Source organism: Lissotriton helveticus, chromosome 9, assembly GCF_964261635.1.
Source record: "Lissotriton helveticus chromosome 9, aLisHel1.1, whole genome shotgun sequence".
NCBI lineage: Eukaryota > Metazoa > Chordata > Amphibia > Caudata > Salamandridae > Lissotriton > Lissotriton helveticus.
In genome coordinates, this window is record NC_136070.1 from 224,740,407 (window position 1) to 224,759,516 (window position 19,110).

At 45.3% G+C, this 19,110-nt stretch overlaps 1 protein-coding gene across 1 annotated transcript in view; it reads right to left on the minus strand.

Moving 5' to 3' along the window:
* Nucleotides 1–260: 260 nt before the first annotated feature.
* The window catches only part of GEMIN2 (gem nuclear organelle associated protein 2), a 263,441-nt gene continuing 244,591 nt past the window's right edge, over nt 261–19,110 (minus strand). Inside the window, exon 10 of the mRNA XM_078659764.1 lies at nt 261–1,351. Within this exon, the coding sequence (XP_078515890.1) occupies nt 1,309–1,351 (43 nt within the window). The 3' untranslated portion in view covers nt 261–1,308. The remainder of the gene's footprint in view (nt 1,352–19,110) is intronic.

Consider the following 19,110-nt stretch of genomic DNA (forward strand, 5'->3'; position numbering starts at 1 on the left):
GTGGCTATAAGAAAGCAACAGTATTCAGATGGCACTCCTATAATTTCAACAATGACAGATGTCAATGCTTCAGCACTTCTCATTATCAAATAGGCCAATGCTTCGCCTTTCACTATTGAAGCAGACTTTATTCTCATCCATTCAACATGGTAGATATTTAGTATACTTGCTAAAATCATTAGACAAGACAACATTCATTTGATGACAAAAATAGATACATTTTCTTAAAAGAGAACTCTAAAACAAAATAAAAGACATTGTTTAAACTCAATATTAAAATTTATTTACACAAGAAGGCCAGGCAAGCAAAATGAGTGTTTTTGGATTCAAGTGAAACATGTATTCATTGTGTTGTAACCGAAAGGTACACAAGAAACCAAATGTGTTGAACAGTCTTCAATGAAACACTCCACTTTTACGTGATTCAACTGTTGGAAGAAGGCCTTGTAACAACTTTCAGGCACTTAACTTGTATGCCGTCCTGCTAGTGTGATCCATACTCTGAAGTGACTGGAACACTCTTAGCGTAGCCCTTTAACATACAAAAAAGTAAACTATAAACCCCAGAAAGCTTTGGAACCGAACATAAAATAATAAAATTGAATCTTGGGCACTTCAGAGTAACCCACATGATCAGGTTATCCTTTCTGAGCTTAGTTAAAATGATGGAACCATTCAGTGAAATCAAATAATTTAGGGACAGATGTACTATGAAAGTGGTTTGAAAAACTAATTTATTTTGCGTAGTGACCTAAGCATCAATAGGTTGGTTCACAAAATAATGAACCGCAGTGGGTCACAGAATGACTCCCAAAGGAGAAGGATTCCAAAAGGTACCTCTTCCGCTTTGTGAATCAGTTGCCAGCCAACTTAGAAGTCTGAGCTGGTCGATGGTCTCAACAGGCCCGTCCAAATTCTGATTTGGTAAAGATTCCAAAACCCACTTTGCGATTCAGAAAAACTTATGACTTCAAAAATTGGGCTAGTACATATGTAAAACTGTTTTTGTGGTCACAAACCCTCTATTTGACAGAATCTGAGGGTTTGTAATGCGAAATCCTTCTACATTTAGACCTTAATCTCAGTGAACACCGGCACTGACTAAAAATACAACAAAAAAACCTGAACAGTGAATGTTGATTATCAAATGGACAAAGAACAAGCATGTGGTACAATGTGATAGATAGCAACCACTGCAATTGATGAAACGTTGACCTGAAGAGTTGACTGACACTACCTAAAACACTGGTATTGCTTTAATATTTTTGTATGTCATTCACAAGGTTCCCTTTGTAGCATAACAACGTTTCAGGAAGGGTCCTCATCAGCCAGATCCCGCTGGTCAAAATACCTGTAAGATAAACAAAATGCAGTTTAGCCTTACGTTCAGCAAGTAAATATAGTGAAAAAGACTATCAACAAATTTAGTTTCACAAGCTCTGTCTTTATTTCTCTGAAAGTATGCAAACTGTATCAAGCTGATAGGCCCGCAAATACATCCGGCCCATATAATACAAAAGCACAATGCTTGCCTTACATAAAAATAATTCCTAACGAGACACCGACTTTAGTATATGGTATTATTTTGAGCTATTGCGGACGTTAAATCGGCCTGTTTTTTAATGTAAATTTTCGTCCCCAGAGCTTTTTTTTTTTTTTTAATAGTGGGGTAAAATTCTCGATAAAAGGACTATTGGGGAGGATGAACAGACCTTGTAGTTGGTTTTCAGGGCAAATACGTTTATGCAACTACATTAGGTGGTGTTTTGCCCTTATTTTTACATGTTACAACATGCAGATTGCAATGCACTAGCCATGTTTCAAGCTTTATTGCTTTTCACATGTCTGCTACATAGCGCCACGCCTCAAGTAGGTGGTAAGAAGTCTATGTGTTGAACATCTCTACAAAAGGTATGCTTCTGCATGACATCTATATTTGTGGTACATAACTTTGTTGGAATTTGTGCAGTAATGGGTCTGCAGTGAAGATGGCCTTGCAACGTCACTAGCTGGGGTGCCTTAGCACACAATTCTGGAGTAGCTATGGAAAAACCAGCGTACAAGTCACCCTGTTATATATTATGGGCATGGAGTTCTGGTCTATGTCTAATTGTGTGGTGGGGTCATTGTTTATGATCTGTAGATGTGTGAATTTGGGGTCTGCCAATCCTAGGCATCATGGGACAAGGAAGCCCCAGGAACCTTAGGAAACAGGGTGCTGTTTAGTTCTTCTAATCTTAAAGACCAGCAGGCTACTTTTTCCTGGTTTTTCAGACATGTTAGGCAGCAATCTGAATTACAAGTGCTGCAATGTAGTTTTGAGATTTTTTTTCTTCTTTTTTTAAGTAGTCTTACAATTCAAAAAACCTTACCTATGACAGGCTTTGAACGGTGCTTCTCCTAAATGGACATGCTGAACTCTTTAAATTCTCTTACATGTTTCTATGTAAAAGTTCTGGGGTCCACAAGCGCAGCAGGGAATTACACTAACATTTATAATTATTAAGGAAGACCCTAAACTGCTTACCATTTCTGAAGACAAGTAACATGCCCTCCTCCCGTGATTAAATATAATATGGGTCTGGTGCCGTGTGTATATGTGCGTTTTCAAAGTGGCAAGTACTTTTTTTTTTAAACTGGGTTACCCCATAGCACAAATCAAGCTTGAAGGTCAATGTTAGGTTGTGCTTGTTTACAATAAAAGAGCATAATCAAAGAAAGTCAGGCTCATTAATTCAGACAGTGAGACAAGCAGAAAGCACACAATATTTCCAAAGCAGGCATACAGCCTGGTGCTTTGCATTTAAACAAATGATTACAACTGCAAAGGCAAATGCATATGGCTGAATAAGCAGAACCTATGCAGCCTTTTAAAGGCGCCGGGGTCGCTTATTCCCCATGGACTGAGTGAACAATGTGTGCAGGGGTTCGTGTCCCCATCTCCTCTCATGCAAGGTTGCCAGTTGGATAGGTCCAAGTCAGGTCAGGCCAAAATACCTAGCAAGGCTTACCACAGAAAATGGGTAGCAGACTGTTTCCCTGCAATAAGACTAATCAGACCTGCCTGATCTCACCCTGCTGTTCTCCCCATCCATGCAAGTCCATACCTATATTTTTATACTATGGAACATATGGATCGACTAATGAACTTTTGGACTGAAAAGTAGCAGGGCAGGCACTGATTTTGGCCAACTCCAGGAATAATGGAACTACCTCTGGGTGGAATCTGATCACGGAAATTGTGTAAAGGCACCCTAGACACAAAATGTATCAAGGACAGCAAATTAATTGCAAACTATAATTTGTGAAATAAATGCTATAATGCTTTTAGATTTTTTTGCATTCTCATTCCAATTATCGTTATATCTTTATGCAGAAAACAATCCACTACCTAACCTTTCTTTGCTCTGAAAAGCCATACAAGGAGTGCTCGTCCCCTTGATGTTCCTTGGCAGGATCAATATAAAAGATGAATGCCCTCTTAGTGTCCACATATTGGATTCACCCTTCCTCCTTAAAGGGGTGAGGTAGAGCAAAGAATGGAGGCAGTGTAATAGCCTGCCTGACATGAAAAGGAGAAACCAATTTTGGTAGAAATTAAGCTTGGATCCTCAACACCAACTAATTTGGATGAAAAGTGTTATAGGATGGGTTTTAAAAAAGAGCCTGGATCAGATTAATTAGAAAGTGTTTCATCGGAAACAAACGTTGCAAACCTTTTAAACATTTCATTACAACAGCTGACGGAAATAATGAAGGCTGATCAAGCAACCACAAAAAAGTCAAAAGAGCGGATAAGTAGTCCTTAACTGTGCCCAAAGCTAGTCCTTGTTGGGCTAGGGAGAGAAAATACAACATCATTTCAGACAACTCTGCTGACAATATGTCAATTTGTCGGGTATTGCACCAATCCACAAATTTGACCCAATGGCTGGTGTACACAGATTTTGTGGAGGAGTGCCTCACTCCCAGGATGAGAACCACAGCCTCAGAAAGAGGGTGGAAGGAGGTCAATAGCCACCGCCATACTACAAGCATAGAGATGCAAATTGTGCAGGCTTGTGTGCATTGCCCTGTCCTGCGACAGAAGATCCTCCTAAAGCAGCCGCTTGATCAGAGAACAGATGCTTATACTAAGTAAGGTGCAGGTACTACACCATCCTGGCGAAACTGTAATGCACAGCTGTGGCAAAAAGATCGAGCAAGAGCTATCCCCATTGCTGAAGGCGCTTGCCCCTGCTCTGGGTGCAACTGCAATTTGTGATCAGTTAAGTGTGTCTACCCTGGCATTTAGAGATCATGCCAGGTGGTTTACTACCGAGAAATTTATTTGATGTTCCAGACACTTCCAGAGTTGCAGAGCCTCCTGACACAGGGCCTAGGACCTCAGCCTATCCTGCTTGTTGCAGTAACACATAGCGGTTCGGTTATCATCCACACCTTCCTTCCTTGCTTGTTGCAGTAACACATAGTGGTTCGGTTATCATCCACACCTGCCTTCCTTGGACAGTGGACAGGAAGGCCTTCAAACAACACCAAACATATTGCCGTCAACCTAAAATAAATAATGTGCATTGGAGTTTCTACCAAATATCTCTACCCATCTCAAATGGTCTCCTAAACCACATAGTGATGCATCCTTGACCACAGTCTGCTCGGAGGGGGGGGCGGGGGGGGGGGGGGGGGGGGGACGTGCAAGGGGAGCCGCATGCCACTGATCCAATCGCGGTCCAGTAGCCACTACTGCAGACCTTTGGCAGTCCCCTCTGAAATGTAGTTGCAAAAAGACAGATTTCTCTGATGATGTGCTCACTGGGATTTTAGGTTCCCACTGCTAAGCCTGCATGTGACATCAGGTATGTTTGGACAGTAGGCCAGCAACACCAAAAGCCTCAGTCATCCCCACTGAGATTCAGGACAGCGGCTGAAACATCCAGATTATAACATGAATGTCCTGGACCCTCCGCTCTAGGGGGAACAGCATGGAACCGTACTATGGTGTCGATTAGGATGGTGGACGGACCTGCGTCCGTCCGCCACCCCCGAGGTGGAGGGACCATCCGCAGGGGCTGCGGCGGTCCCTCCATAGGAATTAGGATGTGACCGCCACCCTGGCGGTTACATCCTGTATATTTAACATTGCGGCGGTTGCTGCTTAAAGCAGCACCCACCGCAAAGTTAAAAATGCATGCTTTGCATGTGCATGCAGAAAGCGGCAGGCACCGCGCGGTGCCTGCCGCTTTGTGCATGCACATGCAGGGGGGTACCATAGGTACACCCCATGGGCACCCCCCACATCCCAACACCCTGGGGGCCCGCAAGGGCCCCCCAGAAGCAAAGGTCCACATGCTTTTCCACGGCGGAATATCCACCGCGGAAAAGCAGGTCTCCGCACACATCATAATATGGCTGGCGGTGTCTTGCAGACACCGCCACCATATTGTGGTCCACACCCCACGGATCAGCGGTGGACGGACCTGCCGTCTGCCGCTGATCCCACCGCCATCATAATCTGGCGGTGGGTGTTTTCAAGGACTGCGGCGGTGAATCCGCATCCTCCGGGCTGGCGGTGGCTTCCACCGGCCCGGAGGACGCGGATTCACCGCCATCATAATCGACCCCTATATCTTGAATAGCTCAGATAAACAGGAGCGTATGAGAAAGTCAGGTGCGGCTTTGGCACGTTGATAGTGAACCCAAATAATGTTAAGAGGTTTGCTATCGTCTGTAGGTGGTTTAAGACAGCCTGAGGTGTTCACAAGGCTAGTGTATTCACATCAGCGTTCGTCGCCATATTGAGAAACAGAGCTGTCCCTTTCATCATAGTTGTCATTGTCTGAGTCTGTGCCGAAAAGATTGTGTAAAGTCTGGGTCCTACCATGTGGTAAGGGCAATTTATCGGAATCTGAAGGGCTGCCCAAAGGCATCGTACCGGTGGAATCTGAGCACGATCTCAATGCAGGTCGATTCGGCTCGGAGAGATAACACTATGGGCTTTACAGCCCCCTACGGTGTCTATTCAAAAGGGACCAGCGCAGGGGTTGCATAGAAACTGAAGTCGACACAGGAGTCCGCGTTGAACCCGATGAGGGGCACAGATGGAGCTGAGGGTGGACCCACTGGTGTAAGTCTGACTGGAGGCCACTAAAGATCCTTGGGGCCCAAAGGATAGTGCCAGAGGAAATAGAGAAAGTTCCAAATATCCACATCACGGTCCCTCAATGCTTTTGCGTGCTGCAACATCGCAGACAGACTTGGGAATTCAGGGTGCGTTGGGACCAAAATCTGAATCTGCTCCAACGGAGATCAAAAGTAAGAACAAGAGGCAAGTTGACCCCCTATTTTGCACTCTGACTATTTCCAAGAGAATCTAATCAGAAATCTGCCACTCTCAAACACAGCGATGATGACAACATTGTAGTGGAAACGGCCCCTACATTTTTCCTTCGACCAGGCATGACGTAGAGCCTTCTTGTGTTTGGCAACCTAAAGTTTGGTCTCACAGTCTCGTATGGCCAAGGGGTCATCTGGGTGCATTAGTTGCACGCTCTGTAGTTGTGCTCCGAACGCAGGCACCGCAAACAGACTTTGTGAGGGTTGGTCTCAGACATCTGTTTGGAAGAGATCCTACACGGTTTAAACCACGAATGAGGCTGTGACATTTTCCCTTGCACACCAGATAATTTTACAAAAAGAATTGGTCAAAAGACCTAGGAGAAGCTCCAAATACACGCCTGGAGGCAAGGAAGAAAGGAACGGATGTAAGCTAGCATGGGCGGCACTTTTAATATATAATGGGCCACTGGAATTATATGAATATGTGACTAGAGAGTTTTTTTGAATAATTATTGATTTACCACATAATCCTTAATCTGCTCCATAATCAGGAACTCTGGAAGGTCCTTCGCAAAGGTTGACTGCTTACCTATCAGTTGCTTATAGACGTATTTGGATGTGGGATTGGTACTAACGAGGGCGAAACCGGTCCTGGATGGATAGTGTTCCAGTTTGGTGAGGGCCTAGCTTGGCATTTCAGGTTGGACTGTTCCCACTGGAGCAGGGTCAAGACTGATTTGCATGTAGCTGGGTTCAAACTGAGATGGCATGATGTGCAAAATAACCATGGACTGGGATGGTGCCCCAAGTAATTAGCAGTGGCTGAGATTAAGTCAAGAGTTCCAGCCATCACCTTTTGTATACTTTCATATGTCGCCCTAAGTGGGGCGGGCATGCCTAGACTTTGCTCCCATGCACACTGTCACTAGAACCGAGCTATATCTGACTGATGAGCCCAAAACAAGGGCGAAACCAGTCCTAGGTTGGTTGTGTTCCAGAGGGCCTGGCTTGGCATTTCGGGCTAGACTGTTCCCACCAGAGCAGGGCCAAGAATGATTTGCATATAGGTGGGTCTAAACAGAGGTGGCATGGTGTGCAAAATAACGATGGACTAGGATGCGGCCCGAGTATTTACCAGTGACAGATTAATTCAGGCCTTCCATCCATCACTTTCTGTATACTTTCATATGTCACTCTAATTTGGATAGATGTGGTTACTATGCACACTTGTACTGGAACCAAGCTATACCGGGCTGTTGAGCCCATAACCAAGCCTAAACCAGTCCTGGATTGCTTGTGTTCGGGTTCAGTGGGGGCCTGGCCTGGCAGTTTGGACTGGATTGTTCCAACTGGAGCAGGGGCAAGACTGATTTGCATATAGCTGGGTCCAAACTGAGGTGGCATGGTGCACACAATAATGATGGCCTGGGATGCAGCCCAAGTATTTATCAGTGGCTGAGATTAATTCACCACTTTTTGTATACTTTTATATGTCGACCTAAGTGGGATGGGTATGACCAGAAGTGGATACTATGCACACTGTGTAACTGGAACCAAGTTATATTCAGCTGATGAGCATATAACAAGGGCGAAACCGGTCCTGGAATGCTTGTGTTCCGTTCAGGGAAGGCCTGGCTTGGCAGTTTGGGCAGGACTGTTCCCACTGAAGCATGGTGAAAACTGATTTGCATATAGTTGGGTCCAGACTGAGGTGGCATGGTGTGCAAAGAACGATTGACTGGGATGTGGCCCAAGTAATGACCAATGGCTGAGATGAATTCAAGCATTCCATCCATAACCTTTTGTATACTTTAAAGTTACAAGATCATAAAATGTATCTTCAGTGGAGGATTTGCCTTTTTCATCAAAGCAAACAGTTCTTCCAAAGAAGCAGATTGGTCAGATCACTCTTAAATACACTTCTATAACCATTTTAGAATAAGACCAGCACCACTAACTCTCTAATCAGAAACAAAACTTGGGTCACAAATATCCGGAACATCATTTTGCGAACATAAACAGCCACTTTATCCCCAAGCTGAGCGACTAGATTATAATGCAACAGCTGCATCTTAACAGTATTCTGCCACTATTTGGAATGCCCAGCAGTAGCCTAGCAGCGGCCTTCTATAGTGTTTGTAACTTATGTAGAAAACGTTTTTTGAATGTTGATTAAAAGTGCATTACCATTTAAGATTCTAATGTAGGTAGCTTGTTCCTTTCCCAACTAAAGCTTTATGGGTAATGCAACAAATCTTGAATGCAATTATCTTTCTGACTAGTAGCCAATGTAATGTTCTTAAAAGAGGAGAAGATGCAGCTCTGGATGGCAAATTACAGATAAGCTGTGCTGCAGTTTTTTGCAAGATCTGAAGCTTAGAGAGTAATAGAATAGAATAGAGAGTAGAGAGAATTACCATAATCAAGCCAGTCAACAACAAGAGCCTGTACCAGAGTTTTCCTGGACGCAAGTGTAAGGAAAGGAGGTGCTTTCCTCAGTAAGCTCAACATGTGAAAGTAGGTACCTGTTATAGACATGACCTGCTCTTTCATTGTAAGAGCTTGATCCAACTTAACCAGGAGGTTTTTTACAACCGGACTGGGGGTAGGAGCATTTCTTAATTCTGATGGCCACCAGTCGGGAGTTCATGTTTGTTGGGCTTTCCCAAAGAGCATGATCTCTGTCCTTTCAGCTAAAGATAGTTGTTGGACATCCACTCTGCTATCGCTTTCATCCCATAGGAGAAGTGTTCCTTCACTTTATCCACGTTGTTGTCAAAGAATTGATCAGCTGAGTGTCATAGGCATAAGACAGGATTTCAAAGCCAAAGGATTTATTAAGTTTTGCAAGAGGTCCCACATATATTTCTGAACAAGGTGGGGCTGAAACACGATCCCTGGGGTACACCTTGATCTATTCTCATGGTTCGAGACAAAATCACCCAAAGCGATGACTTAAGATCTATTCTTCAAGAAGTCTCGAAACCATTCCAAAGCAGTCCCGTAGATCCCCATCTCATTTAGCCTATACAGCAGCTTCTCACGCAACATTGTGTTGAAAACTGCAGACCTGTCTAAACGCACAAGCATGGAGGGAATATTAACGCCCAATGAACATCTAATGGAATTGAGTGCAGCAACCAAGGCGGTCTCTGTACTGTGTTCTGACGTGAACCCAGATTAAGAAGGCTCTGTTGTCTGAGTTCGAGGAGAGATACACGGGCTGACAGACATTGGTGTGTGCCCCCAGGCATGGTGGAGATGGCTTCTCCGCTGAATTTGATAAGGCATATGCTGGGATGTTAGGGGAAAAACTAACTGAATTTATGGAGGCAAGCAATCTTAGTACTTAGCCCCCAACTATGCAGGAAGGAATCCTTAGCCTTATGTTGAAACCGGGTGAGTATCCTGAGGTCCCCATCTCCTATAGGGCCATCACTAAGATCAATACAGATGTTAAGATTCTTTTTAAGTTACTGGCCAAACAGTTACCGGGAGTCGTCAGTACCTTAGTCCAAGAAGATCAGTGCAGCTTTATGTCAGCACGTAGCACAACCTTTAACTTAGGTCGCTTGACCCATGTATTACATGAGACTATGGAATCAGACGAGAACCTTGTTCTCGTGTCATTAGACATTGAGAAGGCATTTGATACTGTCAGATGGAGCTCTCTCATGAGGGTGCTGCATGGAATGGGTCTTGGGACAGTCTTCAGGGGCTGGATACAACTGTTATATACGCAGCTTAAGGCCTACGTTAAGAGTGGGGAGTGAGGTATCTGAGGCGTGGTTGATTGAGCAGGGAATCCCACATGGATGCCCCCATCACCACTTCTATTTGCCTTAGCTATTGAGCCCCTGGCCATCTGGCTCCACCAGGAGATGGAGCAATGGGGTATATGTGTAGGTGGAAAGACTCATTCTCTCTTTATACGCAAATGATGCGTTGTTATATGTTCGATCCCCAAATGAGGAAATTCCGGTACTGATGCAGTGTCTGGAGGATTTCGGCCTGGTATCATACCTGTGAATACATCTTAATAAAACACTGTTGTTTCCCTTGGGCCGAATGGCACTATTACCACAAGACCAATTGCCAGACTTGGGCATCCAATGGGAAATAGAGGGATTTAAATACCTGGGCAATATGGTTACTAGGACAGCGGTGGAACACAGGCACCTTTATGTGGATCACGTGGTGAGGGGACTCCCTAAATCATTTGAGTTCTGGAATACATGCCCCCTGTCGGTTATGTGGAGGGTGGCAGTGGCAAAGATGGTCTGCCTTCCACAAGGTTTATATTTAGTACAAAATGTGCCATTTCCCCTGCAGGAGTCCTTTTTTCAGACTCTTTCAAGAGAACCAAGGGGCGCATGAAGTCATATATGCGCCTTCAACTTACATTGCTCTTTGCCAAACGAAGGATAGCGACAGGATGGATGGGGCCAAGATTGCCAAGTTTGAGTTTATGGGTAAAGATGTGTAGAGGATTTGGTGGCATGGGGTGCAATGTTAACCGCCTTGAATGAGTATGTTGTAATGGATACGGACTCGGATAAGGAAGAGCAGAGCTAAATGAGACATTGAACCTCACCATATATGCACGAATGGAAGCTGTTGTGTACCTCAGTTTGGGTCCATACTGCTAAAAATTACATTAAATCTTGACAGCCAGAGAGATTATTCAGATATACTGGAGGGATGGCTGTGTACCTACATTCTTTGATTGTAACAGTGGCATCGGTTACCATGCACTTTAAATTGTATTGAAATATATAAAATGCAAAATTAAAGGTTTAAAAAAAGAAAAGAGCAGGCTCTGTTGCGTCGTTTGCGTTACAAAATAAGCTGTGGCTCAAACAATTTTACTCTGTCAGAAGCTCAATATAGTCCTTGGAGTGGACACTTGGCAAACCAATAAATCCTCTTCAAACAAATCTAGCTTTAAAAAAACAAGAAAAGAATACAAAGCAAAAATTCAATATGCAAAGACTTCTTACATCCAGGCTCAAATATTATTGCTCAAAGAACCCAGAGAAGGTGTTTTTCACTTTTATTTAAAAAAAAAAATGCATTGAGTACCAATTCTACTTGGATTCCACCTCTGGAAGAGACGTGCAGTGAATTCTTTTGTGTCCAGATCTCCACAATCAGAAGAAATTTCACTACAGCCTCTTCACGAATGTCTGATTGCAGTCTGAAAGCTGTTGAACTTAGTATTCCTTTAATGTTGTTCGTCAAATTGATCAATCTTACGAGATTTACGAGGTTGGAGACCTAACTGACATCACCATAAAAGCAAACCTCCATCTGTTTGCTCTACACTGATTCTCACTCATAAATGCATCCTTGCAGCAAGAACACCATTCCACTGCAGTGTTCGAACCATACTTAACCAGGGGCAGCTCCTTCATTTGAGCGGAGAAGCATTGCCCACAAGCCCCAAAGCTGAAAAATAAAATGGCACGTTTATTTATTACCATTTTATTTTTTAAACAACCTGTCCTGAACCAAGTGTTGGGGCGGGGCCAGTGCTGCCAAGGGGCAGCAGCAGGGGGTTGTGTGCTTTAAAATGCGCATGTCTCTATGGCAGGCTGCCTTGGGACGGCCAGCTAGACATGCGCATTTTAAAGTTCTCTAATCTAGCTTTCTTGGAGGCCTGAGCTTTCTCTAACCCAGCTATCTAAGTGCTCGTAAGAGCACTGAGAGAGCCTGCTCTATCTAATCCTGGCACTGCTCTCATGCTGTTAGAGCAGTGCCAGGATTGGGTAGTGCAGTTTCCTGCTTCTAGAGTTCCCAGAAGACACCAGAGGGAGACATTGCACTGCAAGTTAGGTAAGTCTCCATTTAATTTTTGCCCTCCCCCTCGGTGCAAGCCAGCCGCAACTATTCCAAATCCATGTATTCTCTTTTGAAAAGATAACTTTTCCTATGCTTTGTTGCAAAATAAAACAAGGAAACAGAAATATGTTTGTTGTAATTGATGTGGTACGTCTCTCAAAGATGCAAACCAATATTGCAAAGATTCTCTTTAAAAGAGAGAAAAATAGATTTGGAGACAGAACACTGTTAGGAACGGTTTGAACATAGCAGAGGAAGATTCATTGGAAGTGCTGTAACTACAATGCATTGCAGTCTATGATATTAATGTATGTGTGATAATTGAATTACCCATAAAGTGAAAAACATGTTAACACTGTCCTAACATCTGCTGTTTAACAGGACAGTGGTTTTACATGACATCACTGTTCAGCTATTTATAGATGATGCTGGCTTCAGGACTTACGTTTTATGCCGAATTATTCACTATCATAGCCATGTTGAACATGTTCTTGTCCCACAATGGAAAATGGTGGATGACCTTTATAGCTGCAAGCAATCGGTTTTGGATTGTCGCTTTCATTGTGATGTCGAACATACTTTTGGTGTTGCGGTCCGACTAGATGTGCCAGAGAGCCGGTGCGCAAGATGGCCATGCTCTGGTGAGGCTCCGGCCAGTAAACTGCCTTTACATTGCTGGCTACTTGTGTGAGAATGGAGCAGGCGTGGAGACAATTTTTAGCCTGAGCCACCTCCCAGATTATAAGCAGCTTGGATTGTGATCCAGATTTGCCATCTTGGTTTGGCCACGGTGACTCTAAAACTGGAGCCGCGCTAAGCTCCAGAGAGGCCTGGTGAGGGGAGAGGAGGCCCGTCAGAGTGTGGGTGTATCCCGAGGCGGAGGCTGGGTGGAATGAGGGAAGGCAGGGAGCCTGCTCATGCAGAGCCGCTGTAGATGGGGCACCTGGAGTACAGAGGCATAAGGGATCACTGGAGGTGCTCCCGATCTCGTGTTGGGCCCAGTGAGTATCAGAACATTGTGGCCCTGAGACGCTTCTCGATGCGTGTGGGACCTGCCCTCATATCGGCATCACTCTTTAATGCCCATGTAGGATGTGCCTGTCAGCATCCCTTTCTGCAAGGCGACCCCCTAACCATCCGAGGCAGATCAGTCTTTGTCTGCCCAGCTATAGGTCTCTAAGTTTAAATAGCCCTTGAGGCTGCTTGGTCTGCTCATGCCCCTGCGCCCTAATTGCAATGTAGGGAGACTAGGAGAGCTTGTGAAGGGACCAGCCGTACTGGTATAGGCGGTAGGAGGAGAAGATCTTGCGCTGCACTGTCCCTGCTGAACTGGGTGGAGGAACCAGACGGCAGTGGCCTGATTAAGCGGCTAGCTGGCGAAACAGAACACAATTGTGAACCCACTGTCGAACCGCCATGATACAGAGTGCTCAGCTGCACAGATAACTGGAGATGAAGCAGGGGAACAACAGGCAATCCTACCTCCAATTCGATGCACGCAAGAGCTCATGGGCAACTTAGACTGAGCCCTCTATGCCACAGCTATGTACAGCAGTCAACACTGGAGAGGAAGACGCAGATATAAAGGCCCTCCTTTGGGTCATGAAAGGCATCTTGGAATTATTTTAATCCAAAATGGATGTACTGGGTTCCAGAATGGATACTATGCCGTCCCCGGAGGGAGGGGGGGGGGGGGGGGGGTAACAGAGTCTGAGAGAGACCCACTGATTAAGCACCTGAGAACCACTAATGGCAGAGAACAGGTGCACAACGCTGACCTGCCGGGATCCTGCTGGTATTCTAAATATATTCTTAAATTATTATGTGATGCTTTCGTCCTGCGCGATTCCCTTAATTGGGATGTCGAAATGTTAGCAAAATTGGTAGCCAACTGTCTTGCGCTCCTCATGACTCACCTGGTTAGGTCCGAATAGTCCCCATTTATTCCGAGGCACTCCACAGCACATAATTTGCACACCTTATTTGCTATACTGCAGGCACCTGACCGGTAATGGACGCCGCTGTGACATTACTTGATGCCACCAGGGCATTGGATTCCCTGGAATGGGATTACCTATTTTGTATCCTTGAGAAAATGGCAATTCTGCGTCCTTTTAGGGGATGGATATGGTTATTATACAACAAACCTATGCTGAAAGTCCACATAAACGGAGAGGTGTCAGTCATTCAAAATGGTCTGTGGCACCAGACACGGCTGTCCCCTCTCGCCACCTTTATTTGCATTGTAGTGGAACCACTGACAGCTGGCGCCCAAAAGCTCTATTCAGAGGTTTACCCTTAGGTTCACAGACAGACGTACATTGGTATCACTCTGTGCACCGCTGTACATACGGAAACCCAGTGAAAGCATTAATGTCATATTGCATGAATTTATAAGATTTGCTACATACTCCGGTGTACATATCAATTGGGAGAAATCTTGGATATTTCCATTAATGGCCAATACACTGCAGTTTATGCTGGATTTTCCACTGTGCTGATGCACTGACGAGGTCAAATAATTGGATATCTGGATACGTTGTGAGAGCGGTTGTTATAAATGCAAATTACATCACTACCCGTACCACCATCACAGATCAGATCTCTAGCTGGATCTCACTCCCATTCTCACCAGCAGGTCCCATAGGGCTAATCAAGATGGTGCTGTTGCCTAAACTGCTCTACTTATTTTTTAAATGTATCGCTCACGCGGACGGCGGCCTTCTTTTTGGTGATTAAGGGTACAAATGGTTCACCTAGCTTGGGCTGGGAAACCACCACGTACAAAATGGAAAACCCTCATATTATCATTTTACAAAGGGAGGGTTTCGAGGCTCTAGACTTAGAACTCTACTATCTATGTGCACAGGCTCACTTTGCACTTCACTGGTACCGACCCACACTATCTTCCACACCTGGCAGAGGAGACAGATTACATGTTGCCAATTCCGCCACAGTCCTTCATTGGAATCCCACTCACCACTAGCCCCAGGCATTGCACTACAGGGGAATGCACCATGAGAGCATGGGAAAGATTAAAGAAAAATCTGGCACAGGTACCCTTTATTTCCCCTTGCCTACCATTAGGCCATCAAAGCTAAAACGGACCACATGAGAGATTAGTGCAGTCCCAATTGAAAGAGGTGTCTGCGACACAGGGGTGACTTATATCAACAGGGCGTTTTAACACTGGCAAAATTCCTGGTAGATGGCCCGGGCACCCCACTGGCAATTTTCACATATCATTGCTTTAAAAGCAGCGGTAGGAGCAGGAGTCTGGCGTTCCTAGATGAGCCTCCTGTATTTATCACACTGGCTAGCTTTCTTGACGCCACATCTACTAGACAACTGATCACCATGCTCTTCCGTAAAGCTTAAGAAGCGATTGAGGCCCCTGCTCTGGGAGCGAGGAGGGCGTTGGAGGGTTAAGTAGGTCATATAATCTCTGATGAGGTATGGAAATATGGCTGCAACAAACTAGCAAGGTGTCATCAGCTGTAAACTTCGTATTATACACTATAAATTCCTGCAGCAAGCTTACCTTACCCCCAAGAAACTGCTTAGATATGGCTTGAGCGAGGATGATCGATGCTTGCAATGCTGGGGGATAGAGGCTGATTTCCTCCACCTGGCTTGTGCCCATCCTGTGGTCTATAAATACTGGGAGCATGCTTTATCAGTCCTGACCTCAATGACTGGTTGTGTGCTCACTGCAGACCCGTGCATAGGCCTCTTGGGTTACGTTAAAATACTTGAAGAGTCGTACAGGAAATCTGTAGCCTCTGTAGCCCTGGGTCACTTAATGGCCAAATGACTAGTGAACTGCAGATAGGGCAGGAGACGAGCCCCTAAATTCAAGCAATGGATCGAGACTTGTATATTGCAATGAGCAACTCATATTGTATGTGGAAATGCTGTCCTCCTCCTGAAGGCCTAGCGGCACATGAGAACCCTTGAGAACGTACCTATTACAGCATTTCATGGACTCTGGTAGGGTGGACGCTTGAAGCCACTGATGTCCGTAGAGGAGTCCATTACTAATATTTGACAGGATAATTTCTGCGTAAAGTGTTGTTATACTTCTGTACTACCACTTCTGTCCTCGCCTTACAGTATCCTATAAAGTCTAGCTGCTGTGCATGTCGAAATGATTCGCCAACGTTTATTTTGCTCTCCTCTCTCAAGGTTTCTGTATCACTGGCTGTATTATGTACATTGCTTTGTTATGTTGGGAACTAAAATGGAAATACAAAATAAAACAAATGTGCCATCTTGGTGTGTGGAAATAGGAAACGTTTAACAGGACGTTTATCCGACTGCTATGTGCCTGTATTTATCATTCCCCACTGCCTTTTAGGGAGATCTTGTCCTTTACAAAGATGGTGCCCATTTCTGTCCCTACAGACTTTACAAGATGGTGAAGGTTGATGGCTGGTGAACCATGCATGGTCTATTGCAATATGGCCCCACAGAAATGTGAGAGGAGCCCTTGCGCCCGAAAGGGACAGGGTCAGTTATAGTCAAAACAAGAAAAGGTCCCTTCCGCTTCACCTACTCTAGTTACACGTCCAATAAGATGAATCAATGCACTCTCATTCAAGCTCAAAATGTCCTTATCTGCATGGAGTGAATGTAAATAAGGACATTTTGAGCTTAAATGACAGTACATCGATTCATCTTATTGGACGTGTAACGTAAGTAAGAGACACGAAAGGGACCCTTTCTTGTTTTGACTATTGCGATATGGCCACTGTTAGTGTACGTACTAGTTTTTATTCACTCTCATAGGTGATTTCAATTGGTTTGATAAGCAATTGTTGTTAGACTACAATAGCTGTGATGGTTGGAGTATTCTTTCAAACAACCTGGGAAACCGATATATCGCACTAATTAAAATACAACTACGGGTAGAAGTTTGATCTTTGTGCTAACTTGGTGACTGAGTACTTGATATATTTCTGTGACGCTTATCTAGCCTTTCCTCCTAGTCCAGCATCACAAGAGTACTTCCGTCCTGCTTGCCTGTGCTTCTTTAGAACTTCCTTTCTTGCTCAATTTGCATATGGCGACTCAATTATGTTTTTGCTTTCTTGATGTAAATATATGTGCGTGTTGTCTCGGTTTGTAATGGGACAACACATTATTGCTTCAGAGTAACTGTGGAGTAACTTATGTGCACCTATATCCTTAAGTTGGGGCTCGGTTAAAGAGACCATTGTTTTAATTCATGCATCATTATTATTATTATTATTATTATTATTATTATTATTAAGGAATTTTATACCGCGCCTGGTTACCCTTGGGCATTCCCGCGCTTATCCAGAGAGAGACGCCATGACACGCGACACAGGAATTAAGCAGGAAACAGGTGGGTTTTTAACAGCTTGCGAAAGCGTAAGAAGCTTGTTTCCGAGCGCATGTGCAGAGGAAGGGAGTTCCACAAGATGGCCACGTTGATGGAAAATCTTCTGCCACCAGTTCTTACCTTCCTTGCCCTCGTGACCTGCAGCAGATGTTGATGGTCTGAACGGAGGGAACGGGAAGCCTTATATGATTGAACCATGTCCCGTAGGATAGGTGGGCCTTTCCCCTGCAAGATTTTATTGGCCATACAGAGTGCCTTGAATTTCACCCTCTCCCTAACAGGGAGCCAGTGCAGCGCCTTCAGCGCAGGTCGGGCAGACTGACGCCTGGGAAGGTCCATCAGGAGCCTAGCGGCCGCATTCTGCACTTGCTGCAGTTTATTTAGGGTGGACTCTGGAGCCCCCAGAAACAACGCGTTACTAAAGTCCAGCCGAGAGATAAGCCCCTGGATGAGTAACCTCCTAGAGGCCAATGGGAGGAGAGGTAAGATCTTCCGGGCTGATCGGAGCAGACCAAAGCACACGCCTGCGGTCTTTTTAGCGTGTGTCTTAAAAGAAAGGTCCTGCTCCAACCACACCCCCAAGCTCTTGATCTCCTGTTTGGGGGTGGGAGCCGCTCCCAGGCAGCTAGGCCAGCTGCTCGGAGATAAGGAGGGAGGGGAATTCCCCAGCATCATCAGTTCCGTTTTGGAGCCGTTAAGCTTGAGTGCTGAGCTACACATCCACGTGAAGATCTTATCCAAACACGTGTGCAGCCGGTCAGGATGGTAAGCCGACTGGGGAAGCCCTACCACCAACTGGGTATCATCAGCATAGCTGATAATCTTGATACCCAGGGGCAATATCACACTCTCCAGGGGGGCCATATAAATGTTAAATAAAGTAGGGCTCAACGATGAGCCCTGTGGCACACCACACTGGAGAGGGACCGATGATGATTTCTCGTGGCCTTCCCACACCTCAAACGTCCGGCCATCCAAAAAGGACGGAAACCACTTCAGGGCCATCCCAGAGACCCCCACCCCCGACAGCCGTTGGAGAAGCACCTGATGGTCTACGGTGTCAAATGCCGCACTGAGGTCCAGGAGGATCACTGCCACCGATCCCCCTGAATCCAAAATGCTCCTGGCATTCTCCACGACTGCCAGCAGGGCGGTATCAGCCCCCTGACCGGGGCGAAAGTCCGTTTGGGAGTCACCCAGAAGGGAGTTGGACTCCAGGAAGCCCGAGAGGCGACGATTCACCAACTTCTCCGCCACCTTGCTAAGGCCGGGGAGCAGGGAAATAGGCCTAAAGTTGGCAAGGTCAGCGGGGTCCAAGTTAGGCTTCTTCAAGAGAGCCTTGACAACCGCTCCCTTCCAACTAGGGGGCACCACTCCTTGGGTAAAAGATAAATTTATCAAATCCGTCACTGGGCCACCGATGGTGGGGGCTACCTGCTTAAGATATTTCATAGGTGCAGGGTCTTTAGGGGAACCACTTTTCATGGTCATCAGAACTGTGAGAACTTCTTCCACAGTAACAGGGCCTAAAGAAACCAACCCCGCTGGCCGCACCCTGGGCTGAGACT